Source organism: Vulpes vulpes, chromosome 2, assembly GCF_048418805.1.
Source record: "Vulpes vulpes isolate BD-2025 chromosome 2, VulVul3, whole genome shotgun sequence".
NCBI classification, from domain to species: domain Eukaryota; kingdom Metazoa; phylum Chordata; class Mammalia; order Carnivora; family Canidae; genus Vulpes; species Vulpes vulpes.
The window spans coordinates 124,285,716-124,305,252 of NC_132781.1; the positions used below are offsets into that span (position 1 = coordinate 124,285,716).

Below are 19,537 nucleotides of genomic sequence, written 5' to 3' on the forward strand. Positions count from 1 at the left end.
TTTACTCAGGAGGTATGTGCATTTGGTCTTATGATCAACTAGTGACTACTGCTGCCATCTGTCCGTATAATGTTACCCCAAGCCTTCTAGAAACCCTTGGGTCAAGTCAAAACAGAAGATAAAGTATGCCTTTTTTCTTGAACACAATAGGTGCTCCATAAATGCTGGCTGAACTGAGGCCATACCCCTAAAGGCACCTGGGCTCTAATAAAAGAAAGGCATCGATGGGGCTTGGACAAGGCATTTTGGAAACAAGGCACAAAGGCAAATTCATCCAAGTGAAGAGCAAATGAAAAGATCTCATGGAAATCTCACAGAAACAAAGTACAGAAGGCAGAACTGAGCCTCACAACTCAACAAGCAGCTGCTGTGTCTCCCTCCCTCTGGAGGATCACATGACTTCACATTGCTGTTCTGTGCTGTGCTTCGTTTCTTCTCTCTCGGCCGACCCTGGACCTTTGCTCCATTAGCACATGGCCACTCTGATCACCCAGTAAGAGGAGCCTCTGCTTATTTCTGGGAGAAAGTTTAATGGCTCACCTTGGGTGAAGCAGGGAGCTAACATCATGTGGTTGGTATAACACTTGCATCTGGGGCTCTTGCAAAGGATTAGGATCATCACTACCAATGATAAACCCAAGCTCTGCTGAGTGATGTGATACCCTCAAGAAACTAAAATTCAGGCATAACTATTAGTCATAACACCTTTATTTCAGAATGTCTACAGGCTTGAATTTTACAGCTATACAACTAATGTATAGATCCAAATCACAATAACACTGCAATCAAAAATACTTCACCGTGCACAAAAATGTGGCCTGAGAAATGTTCGTTTGAATTTAATTTACTTACGTTTCATATTATACAACTATACATATAAAAACATGAGCACAACTGGGGGAGACAACGGCTTCTAATTCAAAAGACATCATTTGTAGCAATATCTCACTTACCTTGAGGTCAAAGATTCAACAAGTGTAGCTGAGAAATCAGGAAGTGATAGGAAAATAGTAAAATAACATCACGAAGTCAACGCAGCAACCTTCATTCATTTTACTGTTCTCAGAAAAGTCCCTCAAAGCCTCACTCAGATCCGGCTTATTGTTACTTGAGACATACAGGGCAGGGCCATGATTTCTCAACCCCAGACAGAGTGAGAGGAAGTTTCCTTGAGGCAGGTGAGAGTCATGGTAGAGAGAAACAACAACAGGTACCAGTGAGAGAAAAGAAACACCACAAAAACCACTGCACGACTCAGCAGAGCCATTCGGTGGAGGGACTTTAACAAACCCAAAGAGCGCCTATAAGAATGAAAAACATAAAGGATGACCTTAAAATTTTCCCATTACTCTTAGTAGGTTCTGCAAAAGCAGGAAAATGTGTACGAAGAGTTACATTAAAGCAAAAAAGTTGTGTAACTTAAAAGAACAATCCTGACTTGTCTGCACCATATCCCCTACAATGTCTGACAAATGGGATATTACCACACATCTACTGCTTATAAAATACAAAAAGCAATTTATATACAAAGAATACAGCACCTTTTTTAACCCACCTACGATTGAAACCACAAAAGCCCCTTGTAAAAGCACCTCAATCACACAGGGATAGCCTCAGTCAGCTTATCTCTGTATTAAGAACTTTATAGTGTCTCCTGAGTGGTCAATTGTGTTCATCAGTGGGTTCAAATGACTGCAAACCCTTTTAACACGATAGGAGACACAGCAGGCAAAAACGCTGCCCCCGAAATCAGTGTTTCTCAAAATATGGTTTGTGGAACAGCACAACTGACTCTCCTGATAAATTTGCTTTAAAAACAGACCCCCGAGTCCCAAATGAAGTTTCATGAATCATCATCTCTGGGGGAGGACCTGGGAGCCTACAGTTGAGCACACTTCCCCCAGCGATTCCTCGTACAAGTATGGAAATCACTCTACAAAATCATCACCTTGAAGTGTGGGCTCCAGGGTGCTGGATGGCTCAGTTAGGTATCTGATTCCTGACCTCCGCTCAGGTCTTGATCTCAGAGTTGTGAGTTCAAGCCTCACACTGGGTTCCACACTGGTGTGGAGGCTACTTTAAAAAAAATAAATAAAAAGGAACCACCCAGTCAGGAGGCAACTGGCAGGGCCTGTGAATTAACCCCTTCCCACCTTTGTTCCTAATATGCTCAGTAAGGCGAAACTCCTGGTTTTAATATTTCTAATTAGTCTTATCACAGGAAAAGGATTCTGACCTATAATAAAAATAAACTCTAACAAGCTCTAACTTCAAAAAGAGCATAAGATTCCTAAGCCATATATGTGAAGCTCAATGCAATGGGTGCCTGCAGAGTGGTAAAAGGAAAAATACTGAGTGACCAGAGGATTTCTTGGGAATGGGAAGAAAATACATCTCAGAACAGTCTTGCATAAGAGGCAGAATGCAGTTTACGTCCAGAACAGGGATAAGCAAATCTATTAAAAATGGGCTGGGATATTTAGGCTGAGCCTTACCGACTCTTGAGGCAGAGGCTGGAAGCTACTGGCAAACATGTTTGGTTTGGCCAACACAATGTTTTATAAAATTCTGAATTACTGTCAACTTGTAAAAATTGGGAAAAATTCTTTTATTTAAAAAAGCTGTCTTTTCTTATCAAACTGGAAATTCAAATAACTAAAGAGTGCCAGCCACATGGCATGGCAGGGGATAAGGGATGGGGGGGTGGGCAGCAGCGGCACAGGTGTGTGCCCCCACAGTCTCCCCAGCAAGCGGCCACCTGCCTGCATTACTCATCAGGTCACCTGCCAGATGCCCAAAGCCATTGGCACTGGCCACCCCAGCTTCAGGCACTTAAGGCAAAAATCCATCTTCTCTGTGCTTCACTCTTTCTAGTTCTCACAAAAGTTATTGCTACAAAGCTCCTTTCCTGCTTCAGAAGTGTTAAGAAAGAAATCAGATAATGTCTGAAAATCATCTAGAATTCACTATAATGCCCTCATCCCTAGCTGCCTATTGGAACCACCTAGGGAGCTTTAAGAAATCTGGACACTGGGTTCCACCCCAGAGATTCCACTGTACTGCTCTGGGATGTGACCAGGTCAGCAGCAGGCAGTGTGTAGAGCTCCCTGGAGGTTCTAAAGAACACCCAGGGCTGAGAACTCCCACCTGGAGAGGATGCATGTTGTTGAGTATGAAGCATTAAGTTTATTCCAATGTCAGCCTCCAAATACGGATTTCTAACTTCTCACCTCTGAGATAATTTACATCACCTGTTATTTTGTGAAATGTGCTACCATTCCAAAAGCCTACCAAATACCGTTTACAAACTGAAAAAGGAAGTCAAAGCGTGTTCTGGTTTCTACCATTCCTTTTCCCTCCAATACACCTCAAGGATGAAACACTAAGAAAATGAAGTCATCCTAAAGGACAAAACTCAAGCAGCACAAGCAGCTCAAACACAGTAAGAAGCAGCACACACTGGCAGGCTTGTATGAAAAAATAAAATTGCTTTGAAATTCATCACTGCGCTAAGTGGAAAAATTTTCAAATATTAAAAAAAAAGAACAATTTCCCCAAGACTTTGCAATAATGGCCCAATTTTTATCTTAAGCAGATAAACCCCAAATTATTGCCTCTCTTCAAGCTTTCTGTTAGGTAGTGTGCATTTATATTTTGGCTTCCAATCATGGGAAATGCAAACTACTGTCACCTAATTTTCAAACAGTAATACTACTTTACATTACATCTGAAAAGCACATTTTCAAAATGGTTTCGCATAATAATGCCTTCTGTTTATGAGACTTCCACTCTGCAACAGGTGACATACTAGGCACCTGATACACGGTGATCTCCAATCGGTCCAACAACCTCACAAAGTTAATTCTCTAAGCCCGCTGCAGTTACAAAGAAGGAGCTTCAAAAGGACTGAAAATTACATACATGATGGGTCAGTTAGCTAGTGGGTGGAGACCACCACTCAAACACAGGTCTGTCAAATTCCCAAACCTGTGCTTTTTTTTTTTTTTTTTAAGATTTTATTTATTTATTTATGACAGCGAGAGAGGCAGAGACAGGCAGAGGGAGAAGCAGGCTCCATGCAGGGAGCCCAACGTGGGACTTGATCCCGGGTCTCCAGGATCACACCCCAGGCTGAAGGCGGCGCTAAACTGCTGGGCCACCGAGGCTACCCCAAACCTGTGCTCTTTGCACTAAACTCCCCTCTTTGTTTAATCATGATGAGACAGAGACCTCTGTACCCAGTTCTCCCCACTTGCCAACGAAACACAGAGAGGTTAATGATCTGCTCCACATCTCGCTATGCCAAAGCTACACCCTGTCTCCCCACTCCCCACGCGTACTCTTCAGAAGACCAAATCACACAGCTGAAAGGTCAGGTCATCAAATATACTGATAGCCCTTAGGTAGTGCTTATGGGTAGACAGCAAATGCTCCCAATTTCTGAGAATCAGACATTACTCTAAATATGGCTTGTCTTCAACACAGGCCTGGTACATTCTGTTTTAGGCCACCTATGCATCAGGTATCAGGTTCAACTCCATCTGTCCCACGATCTTCTCATGAATCCCATGAGCAAAGATGCTGATAACATATGGGCACAAGTACCACTCGCCAGGCCTTTAGCCTGTCCTTGGCTTCCCTGACACCATCACCAGGCAGGCAGCAGGACATCCTGAAGAAGGGGAGACGTCACCTTCTAGGGGTTTTTTCCTTTATTTTCAAATCATAAAGACACTGTACCATAAAAATCTATCTAGAAGGTCTCATGTCCCAGAGTGCCACTCTCTGAGGCAGGCTCCTAGGAGAGTATATTGTGTCATGTCCTGGCAGAAAGGAGAAAGGTCTCCTCTTCTTTAAGCTGCCAACACGGTATCCTTAATCTTGCATTTGGAAAACTGCATCAGCGATGTGTTATGGCCATGAAGTGATTCTTGAACAGAAGTAGCACAACACAATTCCCCTGCAAGAGAAAGCAAACAGGCTTTATCACCTAATAAACATGTCTCGCCAATCAATACTTATTTGCCTCTTTTCCAAAGCAACTCTTAAAAATGACTTGAATTCTATCACTATGGATAATTCTTAAAGAAACTGCATTTCAGCCTCCTAATGATCTTCGAACGAAGCTAGCACCTTATTTTATTAAGTCCAGTGACCCAGAGGAGCTAGTTCAAAGGGGAGTTAAGATATAGCTAAAACTGAGGGCTTAATCATTCCAGTGTGAAAAGACTCTGCTATGTTATCAAACCGCACCAAGCCCAGCCTCCCAACTGCCAACGGCAAGAGCAAACAGATGTCAGGGCTATTTGTTTTATTCAAAAATGACAGGAAATCAAAAATCTATCAGATGGATGTGTCAGAAGCAACACCACAAGCATATTGGTTAGTGAGATTTATGCACCTCCATTTTGGCTCATGACAAAATCACCTTCTAAACTTTCTAATTTTCAAATGCCCACATAGATACACAAGCCAAAGCATTCTGGGGAGCATCTTGAGGTCTGGGCATGGAAGTGGTCATGTTCCACGTGAATTTAAATTATGCAAATTTGAAATGTGGTATGATATAAAAATAGTACGTAAGGTCTCCCTATGCACGTTCATCCAAATCCCACAAAATGTTTTTTTAATTAAGAACTGCCAAATTCCCCAACTGGCAAACTGAGTCCACTGTAAACAGCACCTAGATTACCACATCACATGCTACTTTATCTGCTGTACAGGATGTATGCACAGGCACTGAACTTCATAAGCAACTGTAATCATCACTGTTGCTATTTTAACTTCATTGTGATAATTTCAATGCTTTTTTATGCCTCAAAATCATCTGAGTGGTGAGGTTACAGCTAATGCAAAGAAGATAAACTGTCACACTATTAACTTCGGAATACAGGTAAGAGGTCAAATGCTATATGGAAAGGGCTAAACAACCACCACAAGGCTCCTTGATCATAACTTAGGAGGGACATGACTGAAACCACAGGACAGAAAGCTTTTTCTTAAAAGGCAATCCTTTCTTTAAGGACCAGACAGTAAATATTTTAAGCCTTGCAGGAGGTGAGCTCTTTGTCACAGCTATTCACTCTGGTGTTGTACCCATGACAAAGCCAGCAACACAGCTGTGTTCCAATAAAACTTTATTTACAAAAGTAGAGAGCAGGTTGGATTTGGCCTGAGGGCAGTAAATGACTGACCCTTCCTCTACAACCTTAATCCTGATGCCCATCTCCCGCTTTTAATGTGACATTTTATTGCTCATAAAAACAATAGCTACCCTACACTCAACCATTCTTCCATTTTCTGTAGAGCCAAGTTTGAGAAAAGAAGTTCCATTAAAACAGGCACATTTCAAGCTTGCCAAAACTTTGTAATAGTCAAGAAAAAAAAGGGAAACAATAAGCTGGCAAAAACATGGCAGCAACATCAAAGCCTTAAAATGTTCTAGATCATTTTTTGCAATGCTTCCATAATTCTAAATAATTGTCAAAACTCACCAAACTGTACATTTAAAATTGATCAGATGAATTGTACATAAATAATACTTCAATAAAGTGGATACTGAAAAACAGCTTCAAGCCTTGGCAACGGGCTCTAATTTGCAGTAACTGCATTCATGAGGTAAGAGTATATATCCCTTCCTCTCCATGTGCACCCCTGAGTCATGAATTAAGAGAGCTTGAATTATGCAAATCCTTCAAAAACTCTATTGCATTAAATAACCTGAATACAACTGTCCCACACTAAACTGGTAGTATCCAGACCTCAACCACTTCGCCTGAAAGAGGAGAGTAAGTTGCTTTTAGGAACAATACAAAGCCTTAGTTCACGGCTTAGTCAAAACAAAACAAACAAAAAAATAAGAACATGTGGGTAATTTATGACAACAGGCAAGGTTTAATTTCCTCGTTTCACTTAAAATCAAAACTACAAGTTGGTGTGAGTGTCCTCTCATTATTTTCAGTTGTCTTTCCTCCAGTGTGGAGTATGTCATCATTTAAGCAGAGAAAAAAAAAAAGTTAAATATGAAGTGGGTGAGATGCTAAAATCAGGGAAAAACCACACAAGAAAATCATTCCTCTGATTATCTAAAGGCAACAAAATACATGACAACAATCTGGAAGCCCTAGCTACTAGCTTCCTCGGTGCCCTTATATTTAATCTGTCTTTACTCAGAGACCTGACCTCACTTGAAGCAATTGTTCTCAAAGTACGGGCCCCAGACCAGCAGCAGCAGCAGCATCACCGGGGAGCCTGTTAGAAACACAAGTCCTTGGACGGCACCCCAGACCTATTGACTCAAACTCTGAGAGTGGGCCCCACCAATCTATGTTTAACACATCCTTCAGATGATTGTGATATTCAAGGGCATTCCAAAACATTAATCTCAAGTTTGAAAACCAACGTATACTTGTAAATAGAGTCCCCTCACATTCTCTCATTTAACATGGAGCTGACGATAGACCTCACCCTTAGGAGTGAGATGCAATCCACATCAAGTGTGTGAGCTCTAGAGGTACTCGGTGAACCTCACAAAAATGCCTCAAATTTTTTTTTCAAAGAACAGAGTGGATGTAGGAACAAACACACCATATTTAGATTCCATTTCAACATTTTTGAGCACCTGCCATGTGCCGTGCTGGTGCTAAATGAAATTATCTTAGCCTCCCTGGTTATGAATAAATCTATTCACGGGCCTGGCTAACATGCGTTCAGTGCCAAAGAACTTGTACATAAATGTTCATTTTGCTTCTCCTTTGGTTAATTGTTCTCAAACTTTATTGTATATCACAAAGAGAGTCCAAGGTTGGTAATACAATAAATACCCTGTGTACTATAGTTCTAAGCCAATGTAAGGAAATTTTAAGTAATGATGAATTTACCCAAGACAAAAAATGTTTGCCTTACTCAAAGGTCTTACCTTCTCTTCTCTCACATGCTAAAAATCCAAGTCCAAAAATCTGGTAAGGCGCAAATCCATTACACTTGTTTAAGCTTTGGTTCGCTCTTAAATAACTTTGTTCTGTCCTCTCCACTATGGAGACCATTCTCCTTCATGTAGACAATGAAAACTTAAGGAAAAAAAATTAAGTAATTCTGAAAACCCCCTGCTATCTGTGAACCCTATAGCATTTGTCCTCAACTAGAGGTGCCATGTGCCCCAGCATGAGAGCGGTCTTTCTACCATCCTCTGCATACAGCAAACTTTGCTAATCACTCTGGGCACCTTTACCCAGAGCCCAATACTATGCACAAAATGTCAGAATTCTTCTCAGTAGCATCTCAGGCAGCCACTCCCAACCAGTGGAAGTATATACAACTAATAAAATATATTTATTTCACTGGCCAATCAAAGCATGCTCCTTTCTTGTTTCTCTTCCTCCTTCAAATACAGTTTATAAACCCCTCCTTTCATTGTTCCCAGAACAATAAAATTCAGCTTCAGTTAATCCTGAACCATGGTCTACCAATGTGTGACACCTCGAGGGTCGCAATCATGCTGGATTGTGCTGAACAGTTTAAATAATTTGGATGCAGTTGCAACCCAGCACGTGGTAGCAAACTGCTCTGAAAATCAAAGAACTAAGTAAATGAAGGTACTGAACAGAAAACAAATGACCTGTGAGACAGTATCCTCTGTCCGTAACCGGGAGATGTACAGCATGAATAAATAGCTCAGGGAGGCTGATGCGTGACACAGGGCTTAAAAGCATGAAAACATGGCTGGAGTAAATAATTCTGATTTTGTTTTTGGTACTCACTGATGATTCTTTATTCGGCTAAGGGGGCACCACACTGTTCCTTCAGCAGCATCTCCATTATTCTAATTCCCTAGAGAGAGAAGAAAGAAAAGTCAAAATGCCATACTTCCTGGACAAGCACTTTTCCATTTATCACGACACTTTCCCTTCAAGGAATCCAAGTCATGGCCCTATACTCATTTCAGAAAAGTAAGCTCGTGGTCCTACCTTACATTTTATAGTATTTTTCTCACCAATTTCACATTTTTTTCTACATGTGCTCAGAATTTGTCAAGGGAAGTGAGCACAGGAGTGTTTAGAATCTCCATTTTAAACATAAGAAAACAGTCCAAGAGAAATTAAGTCACTTCTTGCAAGTGGCCCACCTGCTAAGTGGCATCACCAGGGCTAGAATAATATTGGTGATAATTAGTATTTATTGAGCACTTAACAAGTGCATCACACTGGCTGCTTACCTTTTCATGAACATGGTCCTGGGCAGTGGGTGCAGAGTGTACCACAGAGAACCCTCCAGCAGCTGGGCACCCCTTCCCCGCCGGCCAGCACTATACACTGCCGATAGCACACAGCCACCCTCAGCCAAAAGGGGCTGCCTTACCTGAGGTCATGTCCCCTCTCCAGGGGTGGCCCACATCCAAGAACCCGTGGATATAAGAATCTAAAAGCCCAGTCCCCTTCCCTCAACTCCAGACAACTGTGAAGGGCACCCCATGTCTAGGCATCCCCCTGGGATCGACTGAGACCTGCACAGCAACATTACTACAGTTCAGTCCCCTCCTGCCTGACCCTGTTTCCCCCACTCCCTCACGAGAGAGGAGTTGGCAGGAACCTCTGTCTCTGAGTCTGTGTCCCGAGAGCCAGCCTAGGAATACATACAAGCCCCTGAACAAGTACTATTCTTATTCCCATTCTACATGAGGGGGAGAAAACAGTAACTCCAAGAGGTTTAAGCAATTTTACCAAAATCCTGCATCTGTTGAGTAATAGCATAGGGAGAGAACAGAGAGCCATTCTATTCTGGCATCAGAGGGTCCCCCTGACCCTGCTGCAGGCTCACTCACGACTGCACATTCCCCCTGCCCACACACCCACCTTGCCAAAATCTGCCTGGAGGTTAGAGGGAAGCAGATATGCCCTCTTTGCCTCCTTCAAGAACAAGTTCTGCAGACCAGAGGATAAGCCTCCACATGGGTAGAGGATGATGATGTAATTATGAACTGGAGTTTTAAAGAAATCAGAGTTGGATCTAGGGGGAATGGGAGACACTGTTCACAGAGACTGGAGAGCAGTTTACAGGGAACAGTAATGATCTAAGGGAACTTAAAACACAGGTCCCTAGACCCCTCACAGGAAGACATTGACTTAGTAGGACTCAAGCAGGCCCCAGGGTTCTGCACCCAAGCACCCAGGTGATTCCTATGATCTGGCAGGTCTGGAAAACACTGAAGGAGCTACAAGAGAAAGACCAGGGCTTCCTATAAGGGGTTAATTCTGTGCCACAGCAAGGGGGTGAGCCTCTAGGAAAGACCTTAAAATATACTCAGTGCCAAAGGACACCGAACAAAATGTGACATTTCCTTGAGGTTTCAGATGCTGCTTCAGATTGTGGCGAGCCATCGCCACCAACACTGCCACTGTCCTGCTAGAAGCAGTATCAATTAAAGGATCCTGACAGAAGTCTGAGAAGCGCAGAGCAGGGGTGAACTAAGCAGCGAACACTAAGCCCAGGAGCACGGCTGTCAGAGTCAGGAGACCCAGCTTCTGGTCACAGCACGGCCGACTGTGGGGGTACTTAAGCTGAGTTCCTTTTTGCCAAGGAATAACTGAGCCTGGAGAGCTCAGGGAACAGCAAGGCCAAAGGGATAGGGCAGCTGCATGCGAAACTGGGAGGGGAACCCATGGGAGCACAAAGGGGATTCCCAAGCCTTACTGAGACCCACACCATCAGAATTTCTGGGGCTGGGGTCTGTAACCTGTAGATTTATAATATACCTCATGTGGTTCTGAAGCACAACTGGTTCATTTACTAGAATTTGTAAATGGCAGCCAGACACCACCTCCAAGATCCCCTCTAGCTCTACCAGTCTGAGACTGCATGGAATAGTCCTCCCTCATGATTTTGGAAGATACAGTACATACTGTACTCCTACTTCGAGCTACCTGCCTTGCAAAGAATTAGGTAAGGAGGCAGGTGGGGATGAAACAACCAATGAAATTTAACCTAATTCTTAATCTAAGGTCTGACTATGCTCATTTCTGCTCTCATTCCATCATCAAGAGATCCACTCAACAAATATTACGCACCTCCTGTGTGCACTGGAGATTAAATGGTGAACAAACGAGACAAAGCCTGTGCCCTCATGGAGCTCACAATCCAGTCGGTCGTTTTCATCCCCCTTGTTTCCATTTGTTTGTTTCAACAAAACCCTGAACGACAATCAAACGCCTTCCTTCTATTTTCAGGAAGAATAAAAACAGTTGCGTTAATTCCATTGCAACCTTCGTTTTGCAGAGTGGGCCCCTAAATCCGGTGGTATGTCTTTATAACCAGGAAAGCACACTCCCTCCTTAGGAAGTAAGCACTGCCAAACTCTCCCCATCTGTCTAAATTAAGAATGCCACCACTTACCCAGCTGAACACTAATTGACATAAGTGAAGACTTTGAGGTTTGCCTTGGGAATTGAAAGACGTTATTTATTGAATCAATTATGTTCACAATGTGACAGTTGATTTTTCTTTCCCTTCCCCCCCCCATACCACTTTAGTCTTTTTAAGGAGAACAGTTAGAAATAGAAGGTGGGGAATGGGGGCAAAGAGAGAGAGAGAGAGAGAGAGAGCGCGCAACCTATAAAGTGAATTTAGGAGAAAAAAAAATCCTAACAGGGAGGCCAAACCATTATTTAGTACCTCTCTTTAGTATGGAGGGACCAAGTAAAAGCCCAATCGATAGAGTCCTTTCAAATAAAGTTCCAATGCTTAAAACTCAACCCCTAGGAGATCAGGCTTAAAGAGGCTAAATTTACACCACTTATCACACAATGATGCCTGAAATGCAGAGCAAACATTAAGTGAATCCACCTTTATAGATATGGCTTAAAAGCTTTTTGGGCTGACAAACCATAAACCAGCTTGATTTTATTATTCCTTTCCCCTCTGAGATTTTTTTCTATTACAAGGCTATCTTTCTCTATTTGCCAATGTACAGATAAGTGAGCCCTCTCACAGTCTCATTTCCCTAATACCAACACTGCTGGCCAAGCACATCCCCACAAAGATGTCCCAGAGTCTCAAAGATTCAAAACACTTCACATAGCCCCCACCCTGAGTCTCTGAGAAATAGCTGATTATTTTGGGAAACAAAAAAGCTTGTTTGAAGTGGAGCTGAAACAAATTGGAACTAAAGGTGGCAAGATCCAGACAGTATATTTATTTTGTTCTCCAACTAATGCCTTCTTAAGAAGCCCTGATTCACCGAGGAGGTCCCAAAGAGAGAGATATTAGACTTTATAAAAATGGCAAAGTTCTAAAGCAGTTCTCAAAAGATGAGTCTATGGGCGCTCTTAACTAAACAAGAACTGTTCACCTAATTATCACAATGATAAAGATGGGTGCAGAATCTGGCACACAAAAGGTACTTGATGTTGATGGATTACAAGACTGATAAACTGATCACTTTCGAATGCCAGGCTGATGAGTCTGAATTTTAGCATTACCGCAGCTTTCTGTCCAGTAGTTAGTATTCTTCAAAGTGCAATGGAAAAGGCCAAGATAACAAGGGCTGCCACGGGAGATGAAAGAACAAAACAAGGAAAGAATAAAGAATGAAAGTTAAAAAAAAAAAAAAAAGTGGGAAAGAATGATGTGAAAAGAATTTGCCAGCAAAGGCTGGACTTAAAATGGGTCCCGAAGAATCTGGATTAGTCAAGAGTTTAGAAAGTACAATAATGTCAAATGCTGAAGTTCACATTATGAAACCACTCACCGTTTGATAAAAACATTTCCATCAAGTTTATACCTCACTTCTTTTTCTAATTTTCTTTTCATTCAGTTGGTTTACATAAAACTTTCTTCAAATCTTTTCATTTACTCTGTGTAGAATCCTAACAGTATGAATAAAAGGAAAGATAAGAGTATGTCTCTCCCTGCTTCAACCCTCCTAGGGTGTCCCATTGCTCTTAGTATAAATGCACACTCATCATGGCTCCAGGGCTTTCCTACACAGCTCAGTGTCCTGCAGATACACAGGCCTGCTCTCCATTCATGCAACATGCTCAGTTCCCTTCCCCTTTCATTCACTGTTCCCTCCAGCAGGAACATCCAACTGGCTACCTCCTTGCGATACTGAAATGTCAACTCACCCAGCACCTCCTCAAGGATTCCTGACTGCCCTAGACAGCCTGGATCACACAGCTTGGTCCTACTGTCTTTATAGCATTCATCACTATAAAAAATTATCATGCTTTTTAAAACATTTTGGACTGTCAGCCATCCCCTCTCCCCGATAGGAAAAAAGTTCCAGGAGATGGGAGAAACATGTGGCCAGTGCACTTTATCTGTGGGAAAAAGGGAGGAATCTGCATCCAGTTTTCTCATCAAAAGGTAAGAGAAATACTCCTCAAAGCTTCTCCAGGAAGATATCTTTTGCCCAATAAAGCATCTTTTAATCTAATGTAGGTTAATTCTTTTACATTTAGGACTTCCTCATCCATAAAACTGAGATAACACCACACAATAATAATCAAAATTATTGGCACATACTGCATGCCAAGCACTGTGCTTAGTGCCCTACTTACAATTGGCTTAGTTTATTCTATCTGCTTTAGGGGATTATTCTCTCTCTCTCTCTCTCTCTCTCTCTCTCTGTCTTTCTCTCTCTCTTTTTTTAGAGGAGATCTAAAGTTCAGAAAAATCTGGATGCTTATCCAGACCAAAATCCACAATAAAGGAAAGAGTTGTGATTTGACCCAAAACAATCAGGACTGGGAGTCCAGGATTCATGATGTTTCAGCATAGGGGGGGCTGAAGGCATAAATGAGACTGCATATGTGAAAATGTCTTAAAAAAAGAAAAAAGAAAATGTCTTTTATAATGTTGGGTACACAGCAGGAGCTTGTTCTTCCCTTCCCTATTTACTATGTTCAAAAAGCTCGTGCTCCCAAATTAAATGGCATGATTCTTAATATTGGAATCAATATTTAATCACCTCTACAAATTATTTTAAACACAATGTTTTTCAAGTAGGAATATCTGATAGAATGTATGACTTCAATGTAATTTTCCCATAGTACCTAATAAACTCTTGAATAAGATTCATTTTTATTTTGATAAGTAACCCAAAATCTTTAGGTATAACTGGAGAACATTAACTGATATAATAATTCAGATGTCCGTGTTTCCCTTTATAAAACTCCTTCTCTCCTTAAAGAGAATATTTAATCTCATAATTAGTAATGGAAAAGAATACATTCCCAAATGATAAAATCTAAAAATGGGAAAGGACATTATAATGTCTAGTCCAGAGAGAAACTCTACAAAGAAGTGAAGGGAAGGGGGCCCTCTGACTTAAGAGAGGTGTCCCAGGATCAAGTAACAGGATGAAAGATTACCAAATCATCTCCATACTGCCAGTTCTCAAATAAATTCTGACCTGGCATGAATATTCTAGTAACTAAAAGGCACTTAGGCATTGGTGTTTTCCTATTTTATGAAGTTCCTTCCCCAACATTCCAATGAAACCCCATTAGGTCTATTTTCATTTTCAGGTTTTTTTTTTAAATGACCTATATGTAATTTTATTTTTCCTCCCTTAGACTTCATGTAGATTATGGCTTTTTCACTACTAACTGTTCAAGAACCGACTTGAACAGCCTCCTACCTAGTGCCATCCATGACATTTCTGACAAATGATCTTCTGTAACCTGCTTAGAAACCTCCATTGAGGGACACCTGGGTGGCTCAGTGGTTGAGAGTCTACCTTTAGCTCAGGTCGTGATCCGGTGTCCTGGGATCGAATCCCACATCAGGAAGCCTGTAGGAAGCCTGCTTCTCCCTCTGCCTATGTCTGTGCCTCCCTGTGTCTCTCATGAATAAATAAATAAAATCTTAAAAAAAGAAAAAAATCTCCATTGATGGGAGGCTTTCTACCCCTACTCCATCTGTCACTCATTATAAGACAGTCTTCCCAACACTAAGGCAACACTGCCTGAGTGCCCGGCACACTACAGAGTCCAGCACCGACTCTTCCTCTTAACAAACTAAAACACAACAAAGTTCCTATCAATTCCTTTTATTGGCATTTTTATCAAATTTAAGCTCCGTCATAATTTCGCCTTGTTTCTTCCCTGTTCTGAAAGATAAAATGATTGCCAGCATACTTGTTGTCTCTAACAGAATCAATGAATCTACTAAGCCCCAAAAATTCTTTTATCTTTGATCTCTCCCCTTCTCTTCACCCATATCCACATCAACAATTTCCTTTACATGTGAGGCCAGCCTACACGTCTTCAAATCTCATGTGTCCTTTGAAAAATATAATTTTCCAAAGCCATATTTTAGTCAAAAACCCACTACATCAAATCTCACCAACACTGAGGATAATGGGCTTGAGCTACATAACCTCAATTAATCCTCTCAACAGTCCCCCGAGGGACTCTTCACTCTCCCCATTTCCAGGTAAGGAAACTGGGTCTCAGGAAGAAAAGTAACTTGCTCAGGTCACAGAGAGAGTACGTGACCATCCAGGAATTTAAACCTGATTTTCTCCAACTCTTGCGACAATGAGTGTTTTCCTCAATGAGTTTGTTTCTGGGCCTGTACAATGTGTAGGAGAAAGAAAGCACACATGCTCCCTTGCAGGACTGCTGGGAAGAGTCACTGAGGCAACATATAAAGCTATAGACACACGACACTTTTGTCAGGCATTCCCGCCCATTCACCCTGGGGCCTTTTGAAAAGCAGCTACTGATTTCTTTGTGGACCCAACTGTGACTAGGAGCCCCTCACCATGGGACTCCCACAACCAGGTACCCCCAGTCCAGTGGATGGTCAGTGACCCAGAGGAAATGTCAGCGAGGGCTCACCTCATGCCTGGATCAGACCTCACCAAGCACATGCTACTTCATCTTCACTCTTCTAAGAGTTACCAAAATTTCTGTTCGATGACACTGGGCCCAGCATGGTAAACCAGCCTTCTCCAGGTCAAAGAATCTTCAGCAAAAGGAAAAGAACTAGAATCCAAGTCACAGGAAAGAACTGTATATAGAAAGGCGATGGCCCAAACTGTGTAAAGAGCCTAGATGTCCATCGACAGATGAACGGATAAAGATGATGTGGTATGTATGTGTATACATATATATATATACATACACAATGAAATATTACTCAGCCATCAAAAAAGAAATCTTACCATTTGCAATGATGTGGATGGAACTAGAGAGTATTATGCTAAGTGAAATAACTCAATCAGAGAAAGACTATTATGATTTCACTCATATGTGGAATATAAGAAACAAAACAGAGGATCATAGGAGGAGAGAGGAAAAAGTAAAACAAGATGAAATCAGAGAGGGAGATAAACCATAAGAGATTCCTAACCACAGGAAATAAACCGAGGGTCGCTAGACAGGGCGGAGTAGAGGGATGGGGTAACTGGGTGTCGGGGATTAAGGAGGGCATGTGATATGATGAGCACTGGGTGTTTGGTTTTTTTTTAAAGATTTTATTTATTTATTCATGAGAGACACAGAGACACAGAGGGGAAGCAGGCTCCCCGCAAGGAGTTCGATGTGGGACTCGATCCTGGGACCCCAGGATCACGCCCTGAGCTGAAGGCAGATGCTCAACCACTGAGTCACCCAGGCACCCTGAGCACTGGGTGTTATATAAGACTGATGAATCAATAACTTCTGCCTCTGAAACCAATAATAGATGACATTTTAATTAAGTGGATTTAAATAGGAAGGAAGGAAGGAAGGAAGGAAGGAAGGAAGGAAAGAAGGAAAGAAGGAAGGAAGGCAGGCAGGCAAGCAGGCTACTGCCCTACTAGGCCATGCCAAGCACATTATAGGCCTGGTCTCATTTAATCCTCACATTCAATGTACTTCAGTGACAAGAAGAAAATGAGACTCAGAGAGGCTCAGAAACTTGACCAACGGCACCTGGCTACATAAGGGTAGAATCCAGATTCATACCCAGGTTTTCATGACCGAGCTCACAATACACTCCCACCTTAAAAAGGGAGAGTTGCAGGGTTCTCTTCTCAAATCACCAACAAATGACATGTTGCCTTAGGCACAGTCCTTCCTGCCATCCCAAAGTTATTTCCAGCTACAGCTGGGTAATTTCCATTTTATCTATTTAGGGGAGACAAGATCACATGTAATTCCTGAAACTGCCCAAAGGATAAAAGCACCTCACCACACCTCCAAATGCCCTTCGTCTTCTGTTGACACCAAGTGAAGCCCTCTCGTGAACTAGGAAGCAGCTGGAGGACAGGCATGTGCACAGGAAACATTTCTAGTTCAACACGGTATCTGCCAATTGGAATTCCTTGGTTTTACCGAATGCCAACTAGTGAGGCAGTTACTTCCCACAAAAAGCTTTTCATCATTTCTTGGGGATACAACCTGGCGAGGATGAATGAGACATAAGGTCACAGCTTTGAGTCGGGGGGGCTGTAACAAACATTAGTTACAGAAATATGAGGGCTCACCCTCACTCCCCATCCTTCACATCACCAGTGTGATGACAGAACCATGAAGTCCACACCAAGTATAACGAAGTGACGCCTTTTAAAAAATTTCAAGCATTTAATGTGACAAATTAACACGAACACTCAGAACAAAAGCTACAAAAAAGAACTACATCATAAAATCACTAGATGCAAATAACATTCTAAAGATAAACTACCTGCTGTTTTGAAGAGTCAATTATTTGCAAAAGGGAGAAAAAATACCACATAGTGCTCACAGATGCAAATATTCTTGAAAATCCCCAGCCATTATCCCCATTATCCCCCATTATTATCAAATAATAGACTGATAAAGGGAAAGAGAGAGTGAAGAAATGGTTGTAATAACACAGTTGATACTCTTCAAAAATTGCTCTATTTCAATTGCTAACTAAATGGAAGCATTATTGGTTAATCCCTAGGATCTTATCCTTTCTATTGTTTGGTCCCAGATATTCCTTCATGAATTAATAACTCCCACATGGGCGATGTTCTAAATCTACCAGCTGCCTTGAATGTTTAACACTGTAATAAAATTATTCCCTTGGATAAAAAAAGCTAAGGTTTATTAAAAAAAAAATACATTCATACATCCCTCACTTGGTGAACTGCAAAGGTGGGACTCCTTTTAGGTAACAAGCACTTGTAAATGATGCTGGCTCTCTCATTCTGAGACTGAAGCAAAACCCTCTAGGCTCAGGCACACCTGATTCACACTGTTTGGAATTTGGCCAAGAAATTCAGGTTCCCTGGGAAATCATTTGTTAGACTGGCTCAAGTGGAAAGGGGCGAGCTGCTCGAGAGTGAATTAGGAGGGATATGGAGTCTAGTTCATCAAGTACAGAGACTAAGGGTCTGACTGCCTCATGGGAATATGGGTTTACCGCTCACCACTTGTGGGATTTTGGGCCAGTCGACTTACCCTTCTGTCTCCTCATCTATAAAAATGGTCATAACAGTACTTACTATAGAGCAGTGTTCAGCAAATTGAAGGAGGTGTAAGGCACATAGGTCCTGAGTATGATGCCTGGGGCACAGAAAGTGCTCAATAAAGATGACCTATTACTACCTTTCCTATTACCCCAGAGGCTAAAAAGTTTGGCTGTTTTTAAGGCTATTTTAAAAAATAAAATAGGACAGAAACAGGGACACCTGGGTGGCTCAGTCAGTTAAGCATCTGCCCCCGGCTCAGGTCATGATCCCAGGGTTGTAGGACTGAGTCCCACGTCTCTGCTTCTCCCTCTCTCTCCCAGCCCATCCCTGCCAGATTGTGCTTGCTCTAATAAATAAGATAAAAATCTTTAAAAAAAAAAAAAAAGGATAGACACAAAGTTTTAGCAGATTCAGAAAATCATACAACAATACGCACATCTGTTCACTAATTCAGTAGATATTTGCTGAGCACTGGCTATGTGCTAGGTACTAAAGCTAAAGCGGTGAACCCACACTGATGCCTTCTGTTCACTCAGGAACACACAGAATCATGGCAACAGTCACTTCAGGGAATTGTTTTTTTGTTTTTTGGGGGGGGGGGGGTTCTTTAGATTTTATTTATTTATTCATGAGAGACAGAGAGAGAGAGGCAGAGACACAGGCAGAGGGAGAAGCAGGCTCCATGCAGGGAGCCTGATGAGGGACTTGATCCCAGGACTCCAGGATCACGACCTGAGCTGAAGGCGTCAACCACTGAGCCACTCAGACATCCTCAGGGAATCGTTTCTAAGGTAATGATACAAAATATAAAAGAGTCTACATATAAAGATGTTTCACTTGGTCTCGATTCCAATGGGACACCTGGATATAAATAACTTCAGTGCTCAATCCTCAAGAAACAGGGAAATCAATTATTATAGAACAACTTAATGAAATATATGTAGTCATTAAAATGTTGGCTTAGCGGTTTCTATAGTTGCTGTGGTAGGCATTTGTGCTATAATATTTCTTGAAAAGAGCAAGATATGAAATTGTACTTATACTGTAATTATGACTTTTTTAAATCTGCATATAAAAGACTGAAAAGAACATGCCAATTTGAGCTATAGTGAGTGG

General features: G+C 41.8%; 1 protein-coding gene across 6 annotated transcripts in view; it reads right to left on the reverse strand.

Annotated features, from left to right (window-relative positions):
- Positions 1 to 690: 690 nt before the first annotated feature.
- PRELID2 (PRELI domain containing 2) overlaps positions 691 to 19,537 on the reverse strand; it is a 78,834-nt gene continuing 59,987 nt past the window's right edge. For all 6 annotated transcript variants that reach the window (XM_072749902.1, XM_072749897.1, XM_072749899.1 and 3 more), the window contains 2 exons: positions 8,760 to 8,829; positions 691 to 4,960 (listed from right to left, as the gene is read on the reverse strand). In XM_072749902.1, the coding sequence (XP_072606003.1) occupies positions 8,770 to 8,829 (60 nt within the window). In that variant the 3' untranslated portion in view covers positions 691 to 4,960; positions 8,760 to 8,769. The remainder of the gene's footprint in view (positions 4,961 to 8,759; positions 8,830 to 19,537) is intronic.